This window comes from Salvelinus namaycush, chromosome 40 (assembly GCF_016432855.1).
Source record: "Salvelinus namaycush isolate Seneca chromosome 40, SaNama_1.0, whole genome shotgun sequence".
NCBI classification, from domain to species: domain Eukaryota; kingdom Metazoa; phylum Chordata; class Actinopteri; order Salmoniformes; family Salmonidae; genus Salvelinus; species Salvelinus namaycush.
Window position 1 is genome coordinate 16,020,938 of NC_052346.1, and position 23,425 is coordinate 16,044,362.

Consider the following 23,425-nt stretch of genomic DNA (forward strand, 5'->3'; position numbering starts at 1 on the left):
TGAAAACGTGTCAGTTTGTTACTTTCACAAGGTTGGAGTAATAGCATTTTCAATTACTTATTACAATGACTCAAATCTAGTTTGTGCCTTTTAGATTTAGAGAAAATGAAAAACAGAAAATGCTCTACAGGAATGATGGAGTCCATCTGAATCATCTTGGCTCCTGGACTCTGTCCATGCATTTCATGGATGCGTTGAGACAATGACTTATCGATGACCCCAGCTCAGTTAAGCCCTACCATTTTGTCGCTGAGTTGTCATAATGCTGCAGCAAATGTACATTATCCCCGTGGCGTTTGCAGACACAATGTCCCTCTAACTGCCCTGAATGCCTCTGTTGATCCTACAGTTATTGTATGCAGTAATCATGTGCCTATGAACCAGAGTTCAACTGCTAGCACTGAGGCGGTGTGCCTGAGTAGGAAGTCCACTCAGCTCAAACATAATGAGCCCACATTAGCATATGTAACATAAGAAACATGGTTCATGAAATCAATAACTTGCTACTAACAGATGGAATTCATATCTCTGAAACTCACTTAAATAATACATTTGATGATACAGTGGTAGAAATACATGGTTATAACATTTACAGAAAAGACAAAATGCCAATGGTGGAGGTGTTGCTGTTTATATTCTGAACCACATTTCTTTAAAGCTTAGAGAGGATCTCACGTTAAATACTGTTGAAGTAATATGGCTACAGGGTCATCTGCTTAACCTAAAGCCCATTCTTGTGGGAAGCTGCTATAGACCACCAAGTGCTAATAGTATCTAGATAATATGTGTGAAACGCTTGATAATGTATGTGATATCAACAGAGAGGTATATTTTCTGGGTGATTTAAATATTGACTGGCTTTCATTAAGTTGCTCACTCAAGAAAAAGCTTCAAACTGTAACCAGTGCTTGCAGCCTGGTTCAGATTATCAGTCAACCTACCAGGGTAGTTACAAACAGCACAGGAATGAAATCGTCAACATATATTGATCACATCTTTCCTAATGCTGTAGAAATTTGCTTTAAAGCAGTATTCAAATCCATCGGATGTAGTGATCACAATAAAGTAGCCATATCTAGGAAAACCAACGTTTCAAAGGCTGTGCCTAGTAGTGTACAAGAGGTCATACAATGTGTAGTGATACTTATGTTGATGTAAATAATATTTGCTGGTCTGTGGTGTGTAATGAGGAGCAACCAGACGCTCCACTTGACACATTTGTAAAATTGCTTATTCCAGTTACTAATAAGCATGCCCGCATTAAGACAATTACTGTAAAAACTTAAATGGAGTTTGAGTGAAGAATTAAAAAATTGTAGGGTTGAGAGCAATGAGGCAAAAGTAATGGCAAATAAGTCTGGCTGCACAACCGATTGGCAAACATACTGCAAATTGAAAAATCATATTACTAAACGGAATTAAAAGAAGAAACTATACTATGAAACACAGACAAAGGTATATAAAGAATGATAGTAAAAAGCTTTGGAGCACCTTAAATTAAATTTTGGACAAAAAGGCAAACTTGGCTCCATCATTCATTAAAACAGATGGCTCATTCGTCACAAAACCCACTGATATTGCCAATTACTTTAATGATTTTGTCAATAGCAAGATTAGCAAACTTTGGCATGACATGCCAGCAACAAACGCTGACACTACACATCCAATTATAACTGATAAAATTATGAAAGATAAGCATTGTCATTTTGAGTGTGGAAGAGGTGAAAACATTATTGTTGTCTATCAACAATGACAAGCCACCCGGGTCTGACAAGTTGGATGGAAAATTACTGAGGATAATAGTGGATGATATTGCAACTCCTATTTGCCATATCTTCAATCTCAGCCTACTAGAAAGTGTGTGCCCTCAGGCCTGGAGGAAAGCAAAAGTAATTCCACTACCAAAGAATAGTAAAGCCCCCTTTACTGGCTCAAATACAGTGGGGCAAAAAAGTATTTAGTCAGCCACCAATTGTGCAAGTTCTCCCACTTTAAAATATGAGAGAGGCCTGTAATTTTCATCATAGGTACACTTCAACTATGACAGACAAAATGAGAAAAAAAAAATCCAGAAAATCTCATTGTAGGATTTTTAATGAATTTATTTGCAAATTATGGTGGAAAATAAGTATTTGGTCAATAACAAAAGTTTATCTCAATACTTTGTTATACAGTGATCCCTCGCCACTTCGCGGTTCACTTATCGCGGATTCGCTATTTCGCGGATTTTCATAATGCATTTTTTTTTTTTTTTTGGTGCATTGTGCTCTGCATTCTGATTCGCTAAAAACTCACTCCCGCTTCTTGTATCAAAACATGCTACGAATTGTGCTATCATTTTGTCGTCTCGTGCAGTTATGTGTACGTACATAAAACAGCTTGGCAAATTTACATTAAGTTGGCCAAATTATCTTGTAATTTCGAACATCTCCTAAACCCATAATGTCGACGAAACGGCCTACACGTGAGTCACTGTATTTGTATACATGTAATAGTTGCTAATTGTAAAAAAAAAAAAAGTTTTCTATTTCGCGGATTTCACTTATCGCGGGTCATTTTCGGAACGTAACCCCCGCGATAAACGAGGGATTACTGTATACCCTTTGTTGGCAATGACAGAGGTCAAACGTTTTCTGTAAGTCTTCACAAGGTTTTCACACACTGTTGCTGGTATTTTGGCCCATTCCTCCATGCAGATCTCCTCTAGAGCAGTGATGTTTTGGGGCTGTTGCTGGGCAACACGGACTTTCAACTCCCTCCAAAGATTTTCTATGGGGTTGAGATCTGAAGACTGGCTAGGCCACTCCAGGGCCTTGAAATGCTTCTTACGAAGCCACTCCTTCGTTGCCCGGGCGGTGTGTTTGGGATCATTGTCATGCTGAAAGACCCAGCCATGTTTCATCTTCAATGCCCTTGCTGATGGAAGGAGGTTTTCACTCAAAATCTCACGATACATGGCCCCATTCATTCTTTCCTTTACACGGATCAGTGGTCCTGGTCCCTTTGCAGAACAACAGCCCCAAAGCATGATGTTTCCACCCCCATGCTTCACAGTAGGTATGGTGTTCTTTGGATGCAACTCAGCATTCTTTGTCCTCCAAACACGACGAGTTGAGTTTTTACCAAAAAGTTCTATTTTGGTTTCATCTGACCATATGACATTCTCCCAATCTTCTTCTGGATCATCCAAATGCTCTCTAGCAAACTTCAGACGGGCCTGGACATGTACTGGCTTAAGCAGGGGGACACGTCTGGCACTGCAGGAATTGAGTCCCTGGCGGCGTAGTGTGTTACTGATGGTAGGCTTTGTTACTTTGGTCCCAGCTCTCTGCAGGTCATTCACTAGGTCCCCCCGTGTGGTTCTGGGATTTTTGCTCACTGTTCTTGTGATCATTTTGACCCCACGGGGTGAGATCTTGCGTGGAGCCCCAGATCGAGGGAGATTATCAGTGGTCTTGTATGTCTTCCTTTTCCTAATAATTGCTCCCACAGTTGATTTCTTCAAACCAAGCTGCTTACCTATTGCAGATTCAGTCTTCCCAGCCTGGTGCAGGTCTACAATTTTGTTTCTGGTGTCCTTTGACAGCTCTTTGGTCTTGGCCATAGTGGAGTTTGGAGTATGACTGTTTGAGGTTGTGGACAGGTGTCTTTTATACTGATAACAAGTTCAAACAGGTGCCATTAATACAGGTAACGAGTGGAGGACAGAGGAGCCTCTTAAAGAAGAAGTTACAGGTCTGTGAGAGCCAGAAATCTTGCTTGTTTGTAGGTGACCAAATACTTATTTTCCACCATAACTTGCAAATAAGTTCATAAAAAATCCTACAATGTGATTTTCTGGATTTTTTTTTCTCATTTTGTCTGTCATAGTTGAAGTATACCTATGATGAAAATTACAGGCCTCTCTCATATTTTTAAGTGGGAGAACTTGCACAATTGGTGGCTGACTAAATACTTTTTTGCCACACTGTAGCTGACCAATCAGCCTGTTACCAACCCTTAGTGGGAGTTGTTTTGTTAGACTTCAGTGCGGCTTTTGGCATTATCGATCAAAGTCTGCTTTTGGAAAAACGTATATGTTATGGCTAGGGCTGTCGCTGTGACCGCATTACCGCCACACCGGCGGTCACGAGTCATGAAGGCAGTCAAATTCCACGTGACCGTTTAGTCACAGTAATTAGGCTTCTCCAAGCTCTGATGCTCATTAGTAGTCTACCAAACTTACTAACTGCCTGGTACTCAACACTCTATTGTCTCTCTAATCACTGACACCAATGCAAATGTATTCGAAAATCTAATCAAACCCTTCATGAGAGCCCATGAGCTCATGTTGCGCAACATTTCAATAGGCTATGCAATTTTGTGAGAAAAGAGTGATGGCCTCTACTGAAAAAAGGAGGATCAAATTTCTGATAATAGTCCATTCTAAATCAAAATATTTTTCACACATTATTTAGTATATGTAAAGACAAGTTTAAATCAAGAATAGTCTGATGGGTTGATTGTTTTAGGGTGCATTACGGCCACACAAAGGGAATGCCGGAGTGAAATTGTAGGCATTATCAAGTGCTTGTCAAATTGTGAATGAGTGACTGATGTACAGTAGTGTGTACAGCCTGCACACAAAAAACAAAGCAGAGCTAATGCCTTTCAAGCAACTTTTTTCAAATCATCATTAGAGTCGCATCATGCAGCCTTACAATGTATTAAAAAGTGTGTGGAAGCCAGGAGATGCTAAATGTGTTTATGTGAATTAACGGTCAATTACCGTGAGACCGATGGTTGTTGTCTTGACAATCACCGGTTAATGAAATGTCATGACCACCACAGCCCTAGTTATGGCTTTACACCCCCTGCTATATTTTGGATAAAGAGTTACCTGTCTAACAGAACACAGAGGGTGTTCTTTAATGGAAGCCTCTCCAACATAATCATAGAATCAGGAATTCCCCAGGGCAGCTGTCTAGGCCCCTTACTTATTTCAATCTTTACTAATTACTTGCCAATGGCTTTGAGTAAAGCAAGGAATATATTTGTCCTAAATATTTCAAAAACTAAAAAGCATTGTATTTGGGACAAATCATTCACTAAACCCTAAACTTAAATTGAGCAAGTTGAGGTGACTAAACCACTTTGAGTAACCCTGGATTGTATACGTGGTCAAAACATGTTGATAGCTAAGATGGGGATAAGTCTGTCCATAACAAAGCACTGCTCTGCCTTCTTAACACTATCAACAAGGCAGGTCCTACAGGCCCTAGTTTTGTCGCACCTGGTCTACTGTTCATTCGTGTGGTCAGGTGCCACAAAGTGGGACCTGGGGAAATTGTCTCAGAACAGGGCAGCATGGCTGGCCCTTAAATATATACGGAGCGCTAACATTAATAATATGAATGTAAGTCTCTCATGGCTCAAAGTGAAGGAGAGATTGACTTCACTACTTGTTTTTGTAAGAGATGTTGACAAGCTGAATGCACTGAGCTGTCTGTTTAAACTACTAGCACACAGCTCAGACACCCATGCATACCCCACAAGACATGCTACCAGAGGTCTCTTCACAATCCCCAAGTCCAGAACAGACTATGGGGGGCGCACAGTACTACATAGAGCCATGAGTACATGGAACTCTATCCCACATCAGGTAACTGGTAGCAGTAGAATCCGATTTAAAAAGCAGGTAAAAAATAAACCTTATGGAACAATGGGGACTGTGAAGAGTTTTGCAGACTAGGGGGTTGGGTCAAAACGTTTACACAGATCAGACATGGACAGAGTAGGATTAGCTCAGTTTCAAAGGTGTTTATTAAAATAATAGTCCAAAAGAAAATAATAGGTTTTCCCCAAGAGACCCTCTCCAGGATACCATTTTATGGGCTCCGGGTCTTGCTGTATCCTGTGGGGGTCAAAAGTGAACTCCTTCCTGTTACCTCTGGTACTGTCCCCAACTATACGGGAGTCCTTTCCTCCACCAGTCTCTCCTGTGTGCTGCCCTTCTGGCAGCTTTATGGGACGTGTACAGCTGGTGAGCAATCAGCCCTTGATTAATTAGAAGGTACTAAAGGACAAGGCAAAGGCATGAAAAAAAAGTGGTGTTTTGTCTGGTTGGGACCCATATTGAAACTTAGGGCAAACTTGGTCCAGGTAATGTGGCCCAAAGATCTCGTACCTTAACATAAAATATTTTGGAATATACTGACTGACAACAATGGTTTTCCATGAAATGCTCCAATACGGCAGGTGGCGCTATTGTAATGCAGTCTTTTTTTCACCGACCAACTTTAGTGAAACGACAACAAAGGTCGCTATCAGCCGGTACGCAGAATCAGAGAGAGAGGTTTCAACCAACATTTCTTTAATAAAACGAACAGCTAGACTTTCATAACCATCGCCAATATGTCTAAACTACAGTTGTTGAATGTGTTCGTCACCGAGCGTTTGTCAGCAGCTGCTGTGGAGATATTCGTGGTCGTGGAGAAGATTATAGCAGAGTATCAGGAAGAAATCTGCCGTTCAGCAGAGGCGAATGAGCGTCTACGGAGGCTGTTGGACATGGCTAACAAACCAGAAATAACGTTACACAGAGCAGGTTTGTAGCGTAATGCAGTTGTTGTAATGATATTTGACATGTAGACTAGTTAATAGACTAGATGCATGTGGCACGTTGTGTTATGCCGAAGGGGATAAGCTATACGGACATGCCTTGTGCCCAAATTGAGGACGTATGTCGAGTGGAGACAAATGGATTCGGTTCAGTCAGTCGTCCTGGTGAGACTAGTTTATGCTGGCTAGCTGTCAACGACCGCATTTATTTCCATGGGCAAGGGAGAAATAACTTGTATTATTGGTCATCATTCTAGATTTCACCGTGACCTGCCAATCAGCTAACGTAACGAATTAAAAACTCGATCCGTTGGAATACTGCGTTACAAATGCTTATTTCAAAGAGCCACGTACCAGTGGTTGAAAACTATGTATGTTGCACTGGAACACATTTTAATATGAAAAAGAGCCATACATTGGGTCCGCCATGGTTCAGTGTAGCCTAGTAATGCTAATATATTTGAGACCAGTGTGTTGCAGTTAATTTCGTCTTTGACTTAAGTTAAATATCTTTGACTAGTAAATAGAATATACAATGCATTCGGGAATCTATTCAAACCCCTTCCACATTTTGTTACATTACAGCCTTATTCTAAAATGGATACAATTTTATTTTACCCTCAAATATACACACAATAGCCCATAATGACACAGCGAAAACAGGTTATACATTTTACATTTACTTATTTACAGAAGTATACAGACCCTTTGGTATTAGACTCGAAATTCAGCTCAGGTGCATCCTGTTTCCATTGATCATCCTTGAGATGTTTCTACAACTTGATTGGAGTACACCTGTGGTAAATTCAATTGATTGGACATGATTTGGAAAGGCACACACCTGTCTACATAAGGTCCCACAGTTGACAGTGGATGTCCAAGCAAAAACCAAGCCATGAGGTTGAAAGAATTGTCCGTAGAGCACAGATCTGGGGAAGGGTACCAAAACATTTCTGCAGCATTTGAAGGTCCCCTAGAACACAGTGGCCTCCATCATTCTTAAATGGAAGATGTTTGGAACCACCAAGTCTCTTCCTAGAGCTGGCCACCTGGCTAAACTGAGCAATCGGGGGAGAAGGGCCTTGGTCAGGGAGGTGACCAAGAACCCGATGGTCACTCTGACAGAGCTCCAGAGTTCCTCTGTGGAAATGGGAACACCTTCCAGAAGGACAACTATTCTCTGCAGCGCTCCGCCAATCAGGCCTTTATGGTAGAGTGGCCAGACGGTTGCCACTCCTCAGTAAAAGGCACATGACAGCCCACTTGGAGTTTGCCTAAAGGCACCTAAAGGATTCTCTTTGGTCTGAATGCCAAGCATTACATCTGGAGGAAACCTGGCACCATCCCTACGGTGAAGCATGGTGGCAGCATCATACTGTGGGGATGTTTTTTCAGCGACAGGAAGACTAGTCAGGATTGAGGGGAAGATGAACGGAGCAAAGTACAGAGAGATCCTTGCTCCAGACCGCTCAGGACCTCAGACTGGGGCAAAGATTCACCTTCCAACAGGATAATGACACTAAGCACACAGCCAAGTCAACGCAGGAGTGGCTTTGAGACAAGTCTCTGAATGTCCTTGAGTGGTCCGGCCAGAGCCCGGACTTGAACCCGATTTGAACATCTCTGGAGAGACCTGAGAATAGCTGTGCAGCGACGCTCCCCATCCAACCTGACAGATCATGAGAGGGTATGCAGAGAAGAATGGGAGAAACTCCCCAAATACAGCTGTGCCAAGCTTCTAGCTTCATACCCAACAAGACTCAAGGCTGTATTCGCTGCCAAAAGCACCTCAACAAAGTACTGAGTAAAGGGTCTGAATAATTATGTAAATGTGATATTTCCTTTTTTTTTTCATTATGGGGTATTTTGTGTAGATTGATGAGCGGGAAAAAACAATTGAATCCATCTTAGAATAAGGCTGTAACGTAACAATGTGGAAAAAGTCAAGGGGTCTAAATACTTTCCGAATGCACTGTACTGTACCAACGTTTACTACGTGAATTATTGGGATCATCTGGTTACCACCCGTGTTTGGAATACATTGAGCTCGTTGACAAAAACAGACCATGGGACACCTTTTTACACAGAGATGTATTTGTCAAAGGTTCGCGGTGGGTCTGTGTAAACTATGCGGTTATATTGGAGAAAGGTTTATAGCAGTGAATGTCATCAAATGATTTACTGTTGTAGCAATAAGATAAATCTATATTGATTGAATATATTTTTTCCCCTCCAGACTTCCAGCTACTCACTCCCGCCGTTCCCCCTGAAAATCATTACTGTGAGCAGGAGTGGAACCCCAGTCTGGGGCAGGAGGACCCAGAACCCACACAGATTAAAGAACAACAGGAGCTCAGACTCAGTCAGGAAGACCCACCTCAGCCCTCACATCTTTACCAAAACCAAACTGTGGATGACGGAGAGAGGGGTATTCTACCTATCATCATAACTGAAGAGATCAAAACAGAACCTGATGTAGAGGGCTACAGAGTACCAGAACCAACCAGTGATCAGCCCCTCTCAGTTCATCCAGACTGCTCTGCTGCAGTGGAGAAACTATATCAGTGTAGACAATGTGGCAAAAGCTTTACACGTAAGGGACACTTGACCATCCATTCAAGAACACACACAGGAGAGAAATCTTATCTGTGCAAACAATGTGACAAATGGTTTAACCAGAAAGGTGACTTGGACAGACATACAAGGGTACACACAGGAGAGAATCCATATCAGTGCAAACAATGTGGCAAAAGGTTTAGCCAGAAGGGAAGCTTGAAAGTCCATTCAAGGATACATACAGGGGAGAGACCATATCAGTGCAAAGACTGTGGCAAAGCCTTCAACCAGAAGATAGAACTGACATTGCATATGAGAGCTCATACAGGAGAGAGACCATATAGCTGTCCTGTATGCAGGAAAGGTTACATCGCATTAAGCTATTTAAGACGTCATCAGCGTGTTCACACAGGGGAGAAACCTTACCAGTGCAAAGAATGTGACAAATACTTTAGTTATAAACATCGTCTAACATCACATATGAGCACTCATACTAAAGGGCATAAATTATATTACTACACTGAGTGTAATAATAGCCTGAAATGAAAACAACAAATTAATACTTTGTCATTGTGAATTTCTTAATACGTCCAACTTCTGAATAATTATGTTCTGTTTTCTGGCAATTAACAACAGAACAAACTGAGTAATGTGTGTTGAGGGGAAATCACCAGTCAGTATCAGTTTGGTAAACTGAATCTAGCGCTCAGTTTCAGGGACCTACCCTCCAGGACACTGCTGGCTTCAGGAAGTCCTCACCGCTGTATCTAGCAGAGCATACACTCCTGTTCTCCGTATACACAAATAACAACTGTATGCAAAAACAATGACCTCACCTTCATCAAATACCTGTATGCGGACGACATGGCTCTGGTTGCTTGCCTGGATGGCAAATCCAGCTCAAGTTTCTCCCAGTTAATTGATGACCTCGTGACATGTTTTGACAATAGCTTCATTGACGTCCATTTCACCAAGACTAAAGAACTATGCCTTGGTGGTAAGATGCGGAATAATGCAAGCAAACACACACTGACCATGGTATAAAGATCCCTGATCGAGAGTGTTCTCACCTTCATCTCCACCTGGTATGGGAATTGGGAACCTCTCGTTCAGGGACAGGAGTAAACTGGCAAAAGTTGTCAATCAGGTCAGCAAAATAATCAGCAGCAAAACAGCCACAACTGCAAGAACTGTATACACAGAACATTACAAGGAAAGCACTCCAGGTCTTCAACGACCACGCCCGCCCACTGCATGTATCCTTCCAAATGCTGTCTGGTCGGAGATGAAAGGTGCCACTCGCCCGGAAGAATGGCTGGATAAATCCCCTCCGCAGTGACAATTCTAAATAAGATGAACAACATGTAAATACTTCATGTAATGTGTATGTTTTCATCCATTTAATGTAAGCCAGAGCGCCAAAGACACTTTTCCATTCTGTGCAAACTTAATGGACCAAAACCTTTTTCTAATCTCATCTTTCTAAACAACAGGAGTTCTTGTTCAATTGTTTAACAATGACATACGAGACATTTGGGCCACTATCACATCTGTACTGACAGCTGCATGTTAGAATATTGATGTAGCCGATCACATTTGTTTTGACATAATCCAGGAAACAAACTACCTTTCCAGTGTAACCCCCTAGAGTCCATTGACAATCTAAGTAACAATAATAAAAATCTGTCAGTTTAAGCTAGAGATGTTTTTTTTTTTTGCATCGGATGCTTCTCAATCCGCCTATGTTGCACTTCCGCATTTGTGGTAAACGGTGGCAGAGCTAGAGCGGTGTTTGTCAGACCATGTGACATCGGTCTTCTCACAAAAACGTCTGTCAGTGTAAACAATGTGGCAACAGCTTCACATGTAAGGGACACTTGACCATCCATTCAGAGATACACATACGGGAGAGACCATGTCAATGCAAAGACTGTGGGAAAGCCTTCAACCAGAAGATAGAATTGACATTGCATATGAGAGTTCATACAAGGGAGAGACCATATATAGTAGCTGTCCTGTATGCAGGAAAAGTTACGTCGCGTTAAAGTACACTACATGACCAAAAGTATGTGGACACATGCTCGTCGAACATCTCATTCCAAAATCATGGGCATTAATTTGGAATTGGTTCCCCCTTGCTGTTATAAAAGCCTCAACTCTTCTAGGAAGGTTTTCCACTAGATGTTGGAACATTGCCGTGGGGACTTGCTTCCATTCAGCCACGAGGATTAGTGTGGTCGGGCACTGATGTTGGGCGATTAGGCCTGGCTCAAAGTCAGCGTTCCAATTCATCTCAAAGGTGTTCGATGGGGTTGATGTCAGGGCTCTGTGCAGGCCAGTCAAGTTCTTCCACACCGATCTCCACAAACCATTTATGTATGGACCTCGCTTTGTGCACGGGGGCATTGTCATGCTGAAACAGGAAAGGGCCTTCTCCAAACTGTTGCCACAAATTTGGAAGCACAGAATCGTCTAGAAAGTCATTGTATGCTGCAGTGTTAAGATTTCCCTTCACTGGAACTAAGGGGCCTAGCCCGAACCATGAATAACAGCCCCAGACCATTATTCCTCCACTGAACTTTACAGTTGGCACTATACATTGGGGCAGGCAGCGTTCTCCTGGCATCCTCCAAACCCAGATTTGTCCTTAAGACTTCCAGATGGTGAAGCGTGATTCATCACTCCAGAGAATGCGTTTCCACTGGTCCAAACTCTAATGGCGGTGAGCTTTACACCACTGCAGCGGAAGCTTGGCATTGCGCATGGTGATCATAGGCTTGTGTGCGACTGCTCGGCCATGGAAACCCATTTCATGAAGCTCCAGAGGCAGTTTGGAACTCGGTAGTGAGTGTTGCAACCGTGGACAGACTATTTGTATGCGTTACGCGTTTCAGCGGTCCCGTTCTGTGAGCTTGTGTGGCCTACCACTTGGCGGCTGAGTCTTTGTTGCTCCTATATGTTTCCACTTCACAATAACAGCACTTTCAATAGACCAGGGCAGCTCTAGCAGGGCAGAAATTTGTTGGAAAGGTGGAATCCTATGAGCTCTTCAGTAAGGTCATTCTACTGCCAATGTGTGTCTATGGAGATTGCATGGCTTTGTGCTCGATTTTATACAATTGTCAGCAATGGGTGTGGCTGAAACAGCCAAATCCACTAATTTGAAGGGGTGTCCACATACTCATGTATATATAGTGTATCTAAGATGTCATCAGCGTGTTCACATGGGAGATCTCTTACCAGTGCAAATAATGTGGCAAATACTTTAGTTTGAAAGGAAACTTGAAGTCTTATATAATCACTCACAAAAGGGGTTACATTAAAGCTTAACCTGAAGTGAATCTGAAGTTAAAACAATAAATTCATACTTTGTCATTGTGAATTTCTTGACACATCCAACTTGTGAATACGTTTTATATTATGTTTTCTGGCAATTGATAACAGAACAAATTGTGTAATTTGTGGAGAGGGAAAAGCATTAGTCTATCAGATCTGTAAACTGAATCTAGCTCTGACTCAGGGACCTACCCTCCAGGACGCTGTTAGCTTCAGGAAGTCCTCACGGCTGTCTACAACAGAGCACACACTGTTCTCCGTATAGACGACATGCTCTATTGCTTGCCTGGAGGGCAAATCCAGCTCAAACTTGACCCAGTTCATTGACGGACTCCGGACGTGGTTTGACGTGCTCCAAGACATCAGGTGGCGCTAATGTAATGCAGTCTTACACCGTCCGCGGTTGATGAATAGAAAACACAACACGTGACATTGTTGTTTGCAAAGGTATCTACTAGGTAGCGTAAACCCGCTAGGCTGAAGCAGAAAGACGTTTCAACATTTATTTGATAAAACAACAGATAGACTTTCATTGCACTCGCCAATATGTCCAAACTACAGTTGCTGAATGTATTCGTCACCGAGCGTTTATCCGCGGCTGCTGTGGAGATATTCGGGGCGGTAGAGAAGACTATAGCAGAGTATCGGGAAGAAATATTCCGTTCAGCAGAGGAGAACGAGCGTCTACGGCGTGAGATGGACATGATTATCAAATCAGAGATACAGTTATACAGAACAGGTCTGTAGCGAGTTAACGTTCGAGTTATAACAATATTACAATATTTTACTTGTAGAATAATGATACTAGACAATTTTTGTGGCACGTTGTGCAATTCTCACCCTGACCGCAACTCAGGGGAGTAATCATTAGTGCAAAAGATGCAAAATGAGAATTTCTATTAAACAAATTCAGGTAGATCCCTTCCCGTTTCGTTCCGTTTGCTTCCGTCTAAGAAGCGTTTTGCAACAGAATCGGCTTAAGGAATACACCCCTGGTTTGCCAACGTTGCTTCATTGAATCACGTGCTGTAGTGTAGACAGAAAGAGGTGCAACGTTGAATTTAACGGAAACGGAACGAATAGTTGAAAAAGTTTTGATTATGGTGGCCAGAGGGCAGTTACCATATGGGGATGGACGACTTTTTGCGATTTCAGACTGAGGGGATTCGATTAACCTGCCCGCGTTGAACCGCTAGCCCGGGCTACTCAAATTGAATGGTAATCTGCGCTGCTCGGTAATATTGTCAGAAATGGAGCATGGTGCATCATTCAGGAACATTCAACATCTCTTCTCCATAAAATATAAAGTACCAGTCAAAAGTTTGGAGACACCTACGCATTCAAGGGTTTTTCTTTATTTTTTACTATTTTCTACATTGTAGAATAATAGTAAAGACATCAAAACTATGAAATAATACATATGGAATCATGTAGTAACCAAAAAAGTGTTAAACAAATCAAGATATATTTGACATGATTCAAAGTAGCCTCCCTTTGCCTTTATGACAGCTTTGCACACTCTTGGCATTCTCTCAACCAGCTTCATGAGGTAGTCACCTGAAATGCATTTCAATTAACAGGTGTGCATTGTTAATTTGTGGAATTTACTTCCTTCTTAATGCGTTTGAGACAATCGGTTGTGTTGTGACAAGGTAGGGGTGTATACAGAAGATAACCCTATTTGGTAAAAGACCAAGTCCATATTATGGCAAGAACAGCGCAAATAAGCAATGACAAACGACAGTCCATCATTACTTTAAGACATGAAGGTCAGTAAATGTGGAAAATGTCACAACTTTGAAAGTTTCTTAAAGTGCAGTCGAAGGGGTCTCCCGGGTGGTGCAGTGGTCTAAGGCACTGCATCGCAGCTGTGCCACCAGAGACTCTGGGTTCGACCCCAGACTCTGTCGCAGCCGGCCGCGACCAGGAGGTTCATGGGGCGACGCACAATTGGCCTAGCGTTGTCCGGGTTAGGGAGGGTTTGGCCGGTAGGGATATCCTTGTCTCATCGCGCACTAGTGACTCCTGTGGAGGGCCGGGAGCGGTGCACGCTGACCAGGTCGCTAGGTGTACGGTGTTACCTCTGACACATTGGTGCGGCTGGCTTCCGGGTTGGATGCGCGCTGTGCAACCCAACCAAGCAGTGCGGCTTGGTTGGGTTGTGTTTCGGAGGACGCATGGCTCTCGACCTTCGTCTCCCCCCGAGCCCGTACGGGAGTTGTAGCGATGAGACAAGACAGTAACTACTAACAATTGGATACGACAAAATTGGGGAGAAAAAGAGGGTAAAACAATTTTTCTTTTTTAAGTGCAGTCGCAAAAACCATCAAGCGTTATGATGAAACTGGCTAGCATGAGGACTGCCACAGGAAAGGAAGACCCAGAGTTACCTCTGCTGCAGAGGATAAGTTCATTACAGCTACCAGCCAAAATAAATGCTTCACAGAGTTCAAGTAACAGACACATATCATCACCAACTGCTCAGAGGAGACTGCGTGAATCAGGCCTTCATGATCAAATTGCTGCAAAGAAACCACTACTAAAGGTGGATGATCTCTGCATATGTGATTCCCACCGTGAAGCATGGAAGAGGTGTGATGGTGTGGGGTACTTTGCTGGTGACCCTGTCGGTGACTTATTTAGAATTCAAGGCAACCAGCATGGCTACCACAGCGATATGCCATCCCATCTGGTTTGTGCTTCGTGGGACTATCATTTGTTTTTCAACAGGACAATGATGCAACACACCTCCAGGCTGTGTAAGGGCTATTTGAGCAAGAAGGAGAGTGATGGAGTGCTGCATCAGATGCCCTGGCCTCCACAATCAACCGACCTCAACCCAGTTGAGATGGTTTGGAATGAGTTGTACCACAGAGTGGAGGAAAAGCAGCCAACAAGTGTTCAGCATATGTGGGAACTCCTTCAAGACTGTTGGAAAAGCATTCCAGGTGAAGCTGGTTGAGAGAATGCCAAGAGTGTGCAAAGCTGTCATCAAGGCAAAGGGTGGCTACTTTGAAGAATCTAAAATATATTTTGATTTGTTTAACACTTTTTTGGTTACTACATGATTCCATATGTGTTATTTCATAGTTTTGATGTCTTCACTATTATTCTACAATGTAGGCTTTATTCATCGGTCAGAACGGGGCACCTGGGTCACGCCCGGGAGGCAGCCCGGTTCCAAAACAAATGCAGTCAACGCTAACCCGGTACACCAGGAGCATGCATCGAATCCCCTCATGTTTACACATATGTATCAGGTAATACCGCCTTGCGACCAGGGGTGTGTTCAGTTTGCTTGAAAGTTTGCTATGTTGCGGAACGGTTTGTCTTGTACGTTCTTTGAACCCACAACCCAACCTTATCCGTTCAATTGAACATAATTTTAAGTTGTTATGTACTGAACGCAACCCAGGCAGATGAACTGCCACAGGCGCTTTAAAACCTAGCACAGACCTCAAACAAAGTTGTTTTTCTACAGATTTTGGAAAAACTCAAATTTGAGCTTCTCATATCATCCCAAATTTACTCCAGTTACTGTGTGTGGGGAGAATCAGTAATATTCAGTCAGATCCTATGGCTGTCTCATAGTCACCAATGTGATATCAGCTGAACATACAGTTTATCTTATGCATTGAAGTGTGTATTAAATCAAATCAAACTTTATTTGTCACAAACACCGAATACAACAAGTGTAGACCTTACCGTGAAATGCTTACTTACAAGCCCTTAACCAACAGTGCAGTTTAAGAAGAGTTAAGAACATATTTCCCAAATAAACTAAAGTAAAAGAATAATAAAAAGTAACACAATAAAATAACAATAACGAGGCTATATACAGGGGGTACCGGTACCGAGTCAATGTCCAGGGGTACAGGTTAGTCGAGGTAATTTGTACATGTGTGCAGGGATGAAGTGACTGCGTAAATGGCTACCACTCTAAGTAGACACTGTTTTAGAATTTGTGGGCAGTGCACCATAGGTTTGAGAAAAAGTCAACGCAAAACAGGCCCTATTCAATTCAAACGATCTGTTTACAGGTCCACAGCAATTTGCAATTGTTGTGTTTCATAACCTTTTGTCTGTAAGATTCGGTCAGATCCTATGCCTCTTTCATAGTCACCATTGCGAAAGCAGCTGGATCTGGGGCCTCATTTATAAACCGTGGGTACGTGCAAAATGTACCCCAAAACGTGTGCACCAGTTTCCACATAAAAGTTGGAATTTATAAAAACTGAAGTTGATGTGAAAATGTGCTCACATTCCCGCAAACTTTAGACCATGCACACGCACAGTTTCTAGTGGTTGAAGTATTGCATTGCAAGTAGATTAGTATTTTGTGCAAAAGGGGCTGATGGACGGCTTATTCATAACAAACGGGTTAATATCAAGATGCAATAATTTGCCATTAGTGAGGAGAGAAAGTCTAATTTGTTTATCTTTGCATTTTAAAACAATTAGAAATAGGTATATTTCCTAGGCTATTATTTATTTCATTGCATAATAAATTCCTCTCCTTTTTGCAATGGTTTCATACTCACGAGGTAGCCTATAGGCCTACAACAGTGATACCATTCGTTCCATCTCTAGTTTAATTGGACCCACTTCACAGCAGTCAATAGATAAGCTACAGTATTTGAAGTACTTGCAGTATTTTGCAGTATGCCATCTGATCTGGAGCGCAGGTTATTAAGCTGTAGGTTACTTCTATCGTTTACGTCTGAATACTGTCATTTCAAATTTCTTCAGTAGACAATATTGGATTTATACACAACTTTTCATAACCATTGTAGAATAAATTCTTCACCTTTTCTGGGCATGCTGGGTTCATATTCCCGAAGTAGCCATAGCCTATATACAACAAATTACCATGCGCATCTCTCATTTAATTGGGCCTTTTAGATATGCTACCAATCTTCTTCTAAAGTGGGATTTTAGGGCAGACAGCGTCAGTCATCCAAAATGCACTCAGAACCCTACTGGGGACCTGACAGGACGAAACTGCTCCAGCCAGTACTCTGTGTAGCCCCTCGTCCATGACATCCTTCAATCCCAAGAGGTGTTCAGCTGCAGATATGATATCGATCAATCTTGAGTTCTTATCCACTCCGGCAGTGCAGTTTATAACCATAGCGATAAATGTCAAAGTCCACCTTTTTCACGACGAGGGTATCTGGACCCTGCACCTGGCGAACGGCACCCACGGGACTAGACTACAGTGTATCCACCATGGCAACTGACCCACTAGCACTTTCTTTCATTCTTTTGGCTGCCTCGGCATAAGAGACACTGGACAGCTCTTATCCTGGAAATCTCGGCCTCCTTCACCCTTACAGGGAATTCAGGGAGCTCATGTTCATGTTTCCCATCAGTGTAGACAAGACAACAAATCATCTTGTTTTTTTTGCACAGACAGGCCTTCCAAGTAAAAGTACAGATTTTGTATTAAGATAAGTCAATATTGATTGAATATATTTTTTTCCCTCCAGGCTTCCAGCTATTCACTCCCTCTGTTCCCCCTAAGCAGCAGAACTGTGAGCAGGAGTGGAGCCCCAGTCTGGGGCAGGATGACCCAGAACCCACACAGATTAAAGAGGAACAACAGGAGCTCAGACTCAGTCAGGAGGACTCACCTCAGCCCTCACATCTTTACCAAAACCAAACTGTGGATGATGGAGAGAGGAGCTCTCTACCTATCATCATAGCTGAAGAGATCAAAACAGAACCTGATGTAGAGGGCTACAGAGTACCAGAACCAACCAGTGATCAGCCAATTTCAGTTCATCCAGACTGCTCTGCTACACTGGAAAAACCATATTGGTGTAAACAATGTGGCAAAAGCTTTACACGTAAGGGAAACTTGACCTTGCATTTAAAGATACACACAGGAGAGAAACCTTTTCTGTGCAAACAATGTGGCAAAAGGTTTAACCAGAAGAGCAACTTGACCATCCACACAAGGACACACACAGGAGAGAATCCCTATCAGTGCAAACAATGTGGTAAAAGGTTTAACCATAAGAGCAACTTGACCAGCCATACAAGGATACATACAGGAGAGAATCCCTATCAATGGAAAGCTACTTAAGACTTCATCAGTGTGTTCACACGGGAGAAATCTTACCAGTGCAAATAATGTGTCAAAAGCTTTGGTTATAAACAGCCATACATCACATATGAGCACTCACATTAAAGGGTATACATTATATTACTGCAGTGAGCACAGCAAAAGCTTCAGCCTGAGGTGAAAGTGAAAACAACAAATGATACTTTGTATCATTGTGGATTTCTTCTCACATCCAAATTGTAAATTAATGTTATGTTCTGTTTTCTGGCACTTGACGACAAAACAAATTGAGTTGTGAAAATCATCAGTCAGTATTAGATTTCTTAGCTGAAACTAGCTCTCACTTTCAGAGACCTACAGTGCATTCAGAAAGTATTCAGACCCCTTGACTTTTTCCTTTCAGCTTTGCCTCGATCCTGACTAGTCTCCCAGTCCCTGCCACTGAAAAACATCCACACAGCATGATGCTGCCACCACCATGCTTCACCGAAGGGATGGTGCCAGGTGTCCTCCAGATATGACACTTGGCATTCAGGTCAAAGATTTCAATCTTGGTTTCATCAGACCAGAGAATCTTGTTTGTCATGGTCTGAGAGTCTTTTAGGTGCCTTTTGGCAAACTCCAAGTGGGCTGCCATGTGCCTTTCGCTGAGGAGTGGCTTCCGTCTGGCCATTCTACCATAAAAGCCTGATTGGTGGAGTGCTGCAGAGATGGTTGTCCTTCTGGAAGGTTCTCCCATCTCCACAGAGTGACCATCAGGTTCTTGGTCACCTCCCTGACTAAGGCCCTCCTCCCCAGATTGCTCAGTTTGGCCGGGCGGCCAGCTCTAGGAAGAGTCTTGGTGGTTCCAAACTTCTTCAATTTAAGAATGCTGGAGGCTACTGTGCTGTTGAGGACCTTCAATGGAGCAGAATTTGGTACCCTTTCCCAGATCTTTGCATCGACACAATCCTGTCTCAGAGCTCTACGGACAATTCCTTCAACCTCATAGCTTGGTTTTTGCTTTGACATGCACTGTCAACTGCTGAACCTAATATAGACAGGGGTGTGCCTTTCCAAATCAAGTACAATCAATTGAATTGTAGAAGTTGTAGAAACATCAAGGATGATCAATGGAAACAGGATGCACCTGAGATCAATTCCCAGTCTCATAGCAAAGGGTCTGAATACTTATGTAAATACGGTATCTGTTTTTTATTTTTAATACATTTGCAAACATTTTCTAAACTGTTTTCGCTTTGTCATTATGGGGTATTGTGTGTAGATTTAATACATTTTAGAATAAGGCTGCAATGTAACAAAATGTGGAAAAGGTGGAGGACACTGCTGGCTTCAGGAAGCCCTGATTTGAGGAAAAATGTCTCTGTATTTGTGTTTTTGTTTTTAATGCGTTGGTTGTTTTGTGTAAAGAATTTTTTAAAAATTAATGAATTGTCTACAAATAAAGAAAAAGGAAGCCCTCACTGCTGTGTCTAGCACAGAGCACACATTTGGATTTCTAAACAATAGGAGTTCTAATTCAATTGTTTAACAATGACATACAGGATATTTGGGCCACTATCTTCTATCTGTACTGATGTTAGAATATTGAAGTAGCCTATCACATCTGTGTTGACAGTTAATAATGCAGCAAATCATTTCTTTTAATAAAGTAGTTTTTTCAATGGATGTCATAGTGAAACACTATTTTCCTCTGTTGAACATGATTTCTGTGCTGGTTCATACTAGGCAGGTTTAATACATCCTCTATCAGCTCTATTTCCTGCCTCTTACCCCCAACCCTATCCTGGACCGTTTTCATAAAGCGTCTGAGATAAGGGCCGATCTAGGATCAGTTCGCCCCTTCCCATTCATTATAATTGATATAAAGCATCTCAAATGAGTGCTAATCTAGGATCAGATTGCCCCTGTTCATTCATTATAATTGACAAGGCAAAACTAGATCAGCACTCCCACTCAGACGCTTTGGATCCGATTACGATTTAGGAAATTATGCCTTTTTTACCCACTTCTCAGTAGTTGGTATTCAGACTTATCATATGAACGTGCGTAATGGGCTTTGCAGGCGTGATTCTTCTGTGTGCGCTGAACAAATGTAATTCAACCGCTGAAAACCGATGGCCAACAGATGTTCTCATTGAGTTTTAATTCAGCAAGGTTTTCAGGTAATTTATCTTAAGCCGTGATCCCTTTAAATACAGTGTACCTTCAATTAGAATTTTGTCGACAGACTAGAATACATTGAGAGAACGAGTTCAGAAACGGTTCAGAAAATAGGGGTAAATGAAAGAAAGCCATCTAAATACTATTTTTTTAAATCCATATCCCTTTTTTCTGAACCCGTTCTTCGATGTATTCTAGTCTGTCGACAAAATTCTAAATATTGCGCCATGGGTTTGGTTCAAACTGTCACGGCTCAGTCTGTGCCCCAGCTCCAGAACCATTTAATTAGCCTACATCAGTTTTTTTGTTAACACTTTACTTGACACCTAGCATCATAACATGTTATGACACGGTCATATTCATGTCACAAATATGTCATAACAGCTGACATAACTTGTCATAACCTGTCCATAATATCGTCATAACCCTGCCATGACCCATATATTTATACCTGTTGTGACATATTGCGTTATTTTATGGCTGGTTATTAAGACACCTACATAAGAGTGTCAAAATCGACATTTATTCAAATGTGTTCTTTCGCTGCCAAGAATTGTCCTTTAGTTTGAAAGTTTGCCAAGAGTGCGCAAAGCTGTAATCAAGGCAAAGGGTGGCTATTTGAAGAATCTCAAATATAAAATATATTTTGATTTGTTTAATACTTTTTTGGTTACTACATAATTCCATATGTGTTATTTTGCGGTTTTGATGTCTTCACTATTATTCCACAAGGTAGAAAATAGTAAAAATAAAGAAAAATCCTTGAATGAGTAGGTGTTCTAAAACTTTTGACCGGTAGTGTACACACATTACATTTGAAATAAATAGTCATCAGACATCTCCGGTATACATTATGTAGTTATGTAGAAATCTTACTTTGTGCATCTTGTCTTTGGTGTCATAAACAATCCTTGCTTCCTGCCTGTGCTTGGTAGGGATATGAGAGGGGCCCGTTATAACCTCCTCCTTTAGACTAGTTGGCAGAACGCCCAGAATATGTTCTTTAAGTTAAGATACGAGACAGTGCCAGACACATGCCGGAACTAACCCTATGAACTATGCCTATGTAACGTGTCTGTAACCAGTCTATAAGTGAACTAAACGGGACTGCCCCATTAGAGCATCTGACAGACGTTCACTATGGTGCATTAAGTTTGTTGGAACCTCTCCAGTGCGCTGACAATAAACCATGATTAATTTAAGATTGACTTCAGGTATCCCTATGTAAGAATTTCCATGACATAGTGTTTTCAGTAATAACCATTACAGATCATGGACTGAGAGCTCTACTCTCAGTCCATCCCACTTATCTCCATAGACCACCCTCTTTTGATTTCCAAGTGCCGTTTTTCAACTGTGTTGTGATGTTTTACATTCATTTTGCATACTATACACAGATTGTGAGCTAAAGATTAAGACCTTTCCTATGAGTGTTATTATGTTGTTGATTGATTGACTATGGCATTCCAAATCACCCAACACTGCTATTTGTAAGATTAATTTTTAATTAATGTTAATTGTTCAGCCATTCCTGAACCTGTGACCAGAAACAAGATACATTGGGGCAATACCAGAATAAATCAATGGAGGCTTCTCAGAGGAGGAAGGGGAGGACCATCCTCCTCAGGGAATTTCATAAACAAATAAATAAGAAACATTAACAAAGTTATCATTTATAGATAAAACTATACTAAATATTATTTATTTGTGTTGTTCCAAATGTCTGAATATAAATTACAGTTAGTGCAGAATGGTGCTTTTGTTGTTGTTGGGGGGACTGAAGGGGGATGGGGGGCTGAAGGGAGGGGGGTTCGCTCAGGGAGTCATACAAGCTAGAACCGCCACTGATGTGCCATGGAATCGGTACATAGACAATCTCTTCGCAGCTATTTTGCGATCTGTATGGCGCAGCTGTCAACATTTTTGTCCTCAAATGAAACTGGTAAATTTGGTCTATTAATGCCGATTTTTTTCACCCAATTTTGGTCTTTAATATAATGCTGACAAACATGTTCCCTACTTTCTCCCCTTTCCACTTGCCTCCTCCATTTTTGCGGTAATGCTGCAATCAGTTGATTGTAACTTTGGATAAAGCAAAAAATCCCATCTTTTTTTGATATTTGCATGTGTGACATAACTCCACCATTCCTATTCATAATACCATTAATAAATATAAAACGATGTTATAAAAGTTCCATAAAGAATTATTATTTTTTATCAATCAGTATATTTGAGTTTAACCATAATATTTGTTGTAATATTTGTTCCATCTTTTCTGGAGGATAAAACTGAAATTGTAACCAGCTGTGTATAACTTGTTTAAAACCTCAAGAGATGTAAAGACCCCTGTTTAGGGGACCTGCGTGGTTCTGGTACTGGTTCCGACCAACATTTTCACTTAAAAATCAATCTATGGACACTAGATCAAAATGGCTTGCATTGAGCGATAGCCCAGGTTCCCACGGATACAGTCATATATTGTCTGAGCCTGTGTGATGTAGGATGTGAACATAGAAACCCCTTGAAGCTGGGATGTCCCTCCTACTATTTCATTTTCACTTCTGACTGTCCATCAACTCCTGGCTGAACCCTACATCACATCCACCGACAAAGCACATGCCTGCAATCATTACACCATAGTCCAACAGTGGTGGCTCATCACTGTAGCACATTCAGAGATCGATTTGTAGCCATTGATCTAAA

General features: G+C 41.8%; 2 protein-coding genes across 2 annotated transcripts; both read left to right on the plus strand.

The window, feature by feature from the left end:
• The first annotated feature begins 6,311 nt into the window (after nt 1-6,311).
• LOC120033772 (zinc finger and SCAN domain-containing protein 12-like) lies at nt 6,312-10,804 on the plus strand. Its single transcript, XM_038980228.1, has 2 exons — nt 6,312-6,586; nt 8,837-10,804. Exons 1-2 carry the CDS (start codon nt 6,394-6,396, stop codon nt 9,700-9,702), a joined length of 1,059 nt encoding a protein of 352 aa, XP_038836156.1. The 5' UTR covers nt 6,312-6,393; the 3' UTR covers nt 9,703-10,804.
• A 2,121-nt stretch (nt 10,805-12,925) lies between these two features.
• Nucleotides 12,926-18,993, plus strand: LOC120033776 (zinc finger and SCAN domain-containing protein 21-like). The gene is made up of 2 exons (XM_038980232.1): nt 12,926-13,231; nt 17,982-18,993. The coding sequence occupies exons 1-2, from the start codon at nt 13,039-13,041 to the stop codon at nt 18,578-18,580; spliced, it is 792 nt and encodes a 263-aa protein (XP_038836160.1). The 5' UTR covers nt 12,926-13,038; the 3' UTR covers nt 18,581-18,993.
• Nucleotides 18,994-23,425: the final 4,432 nt, after the last annotated feature.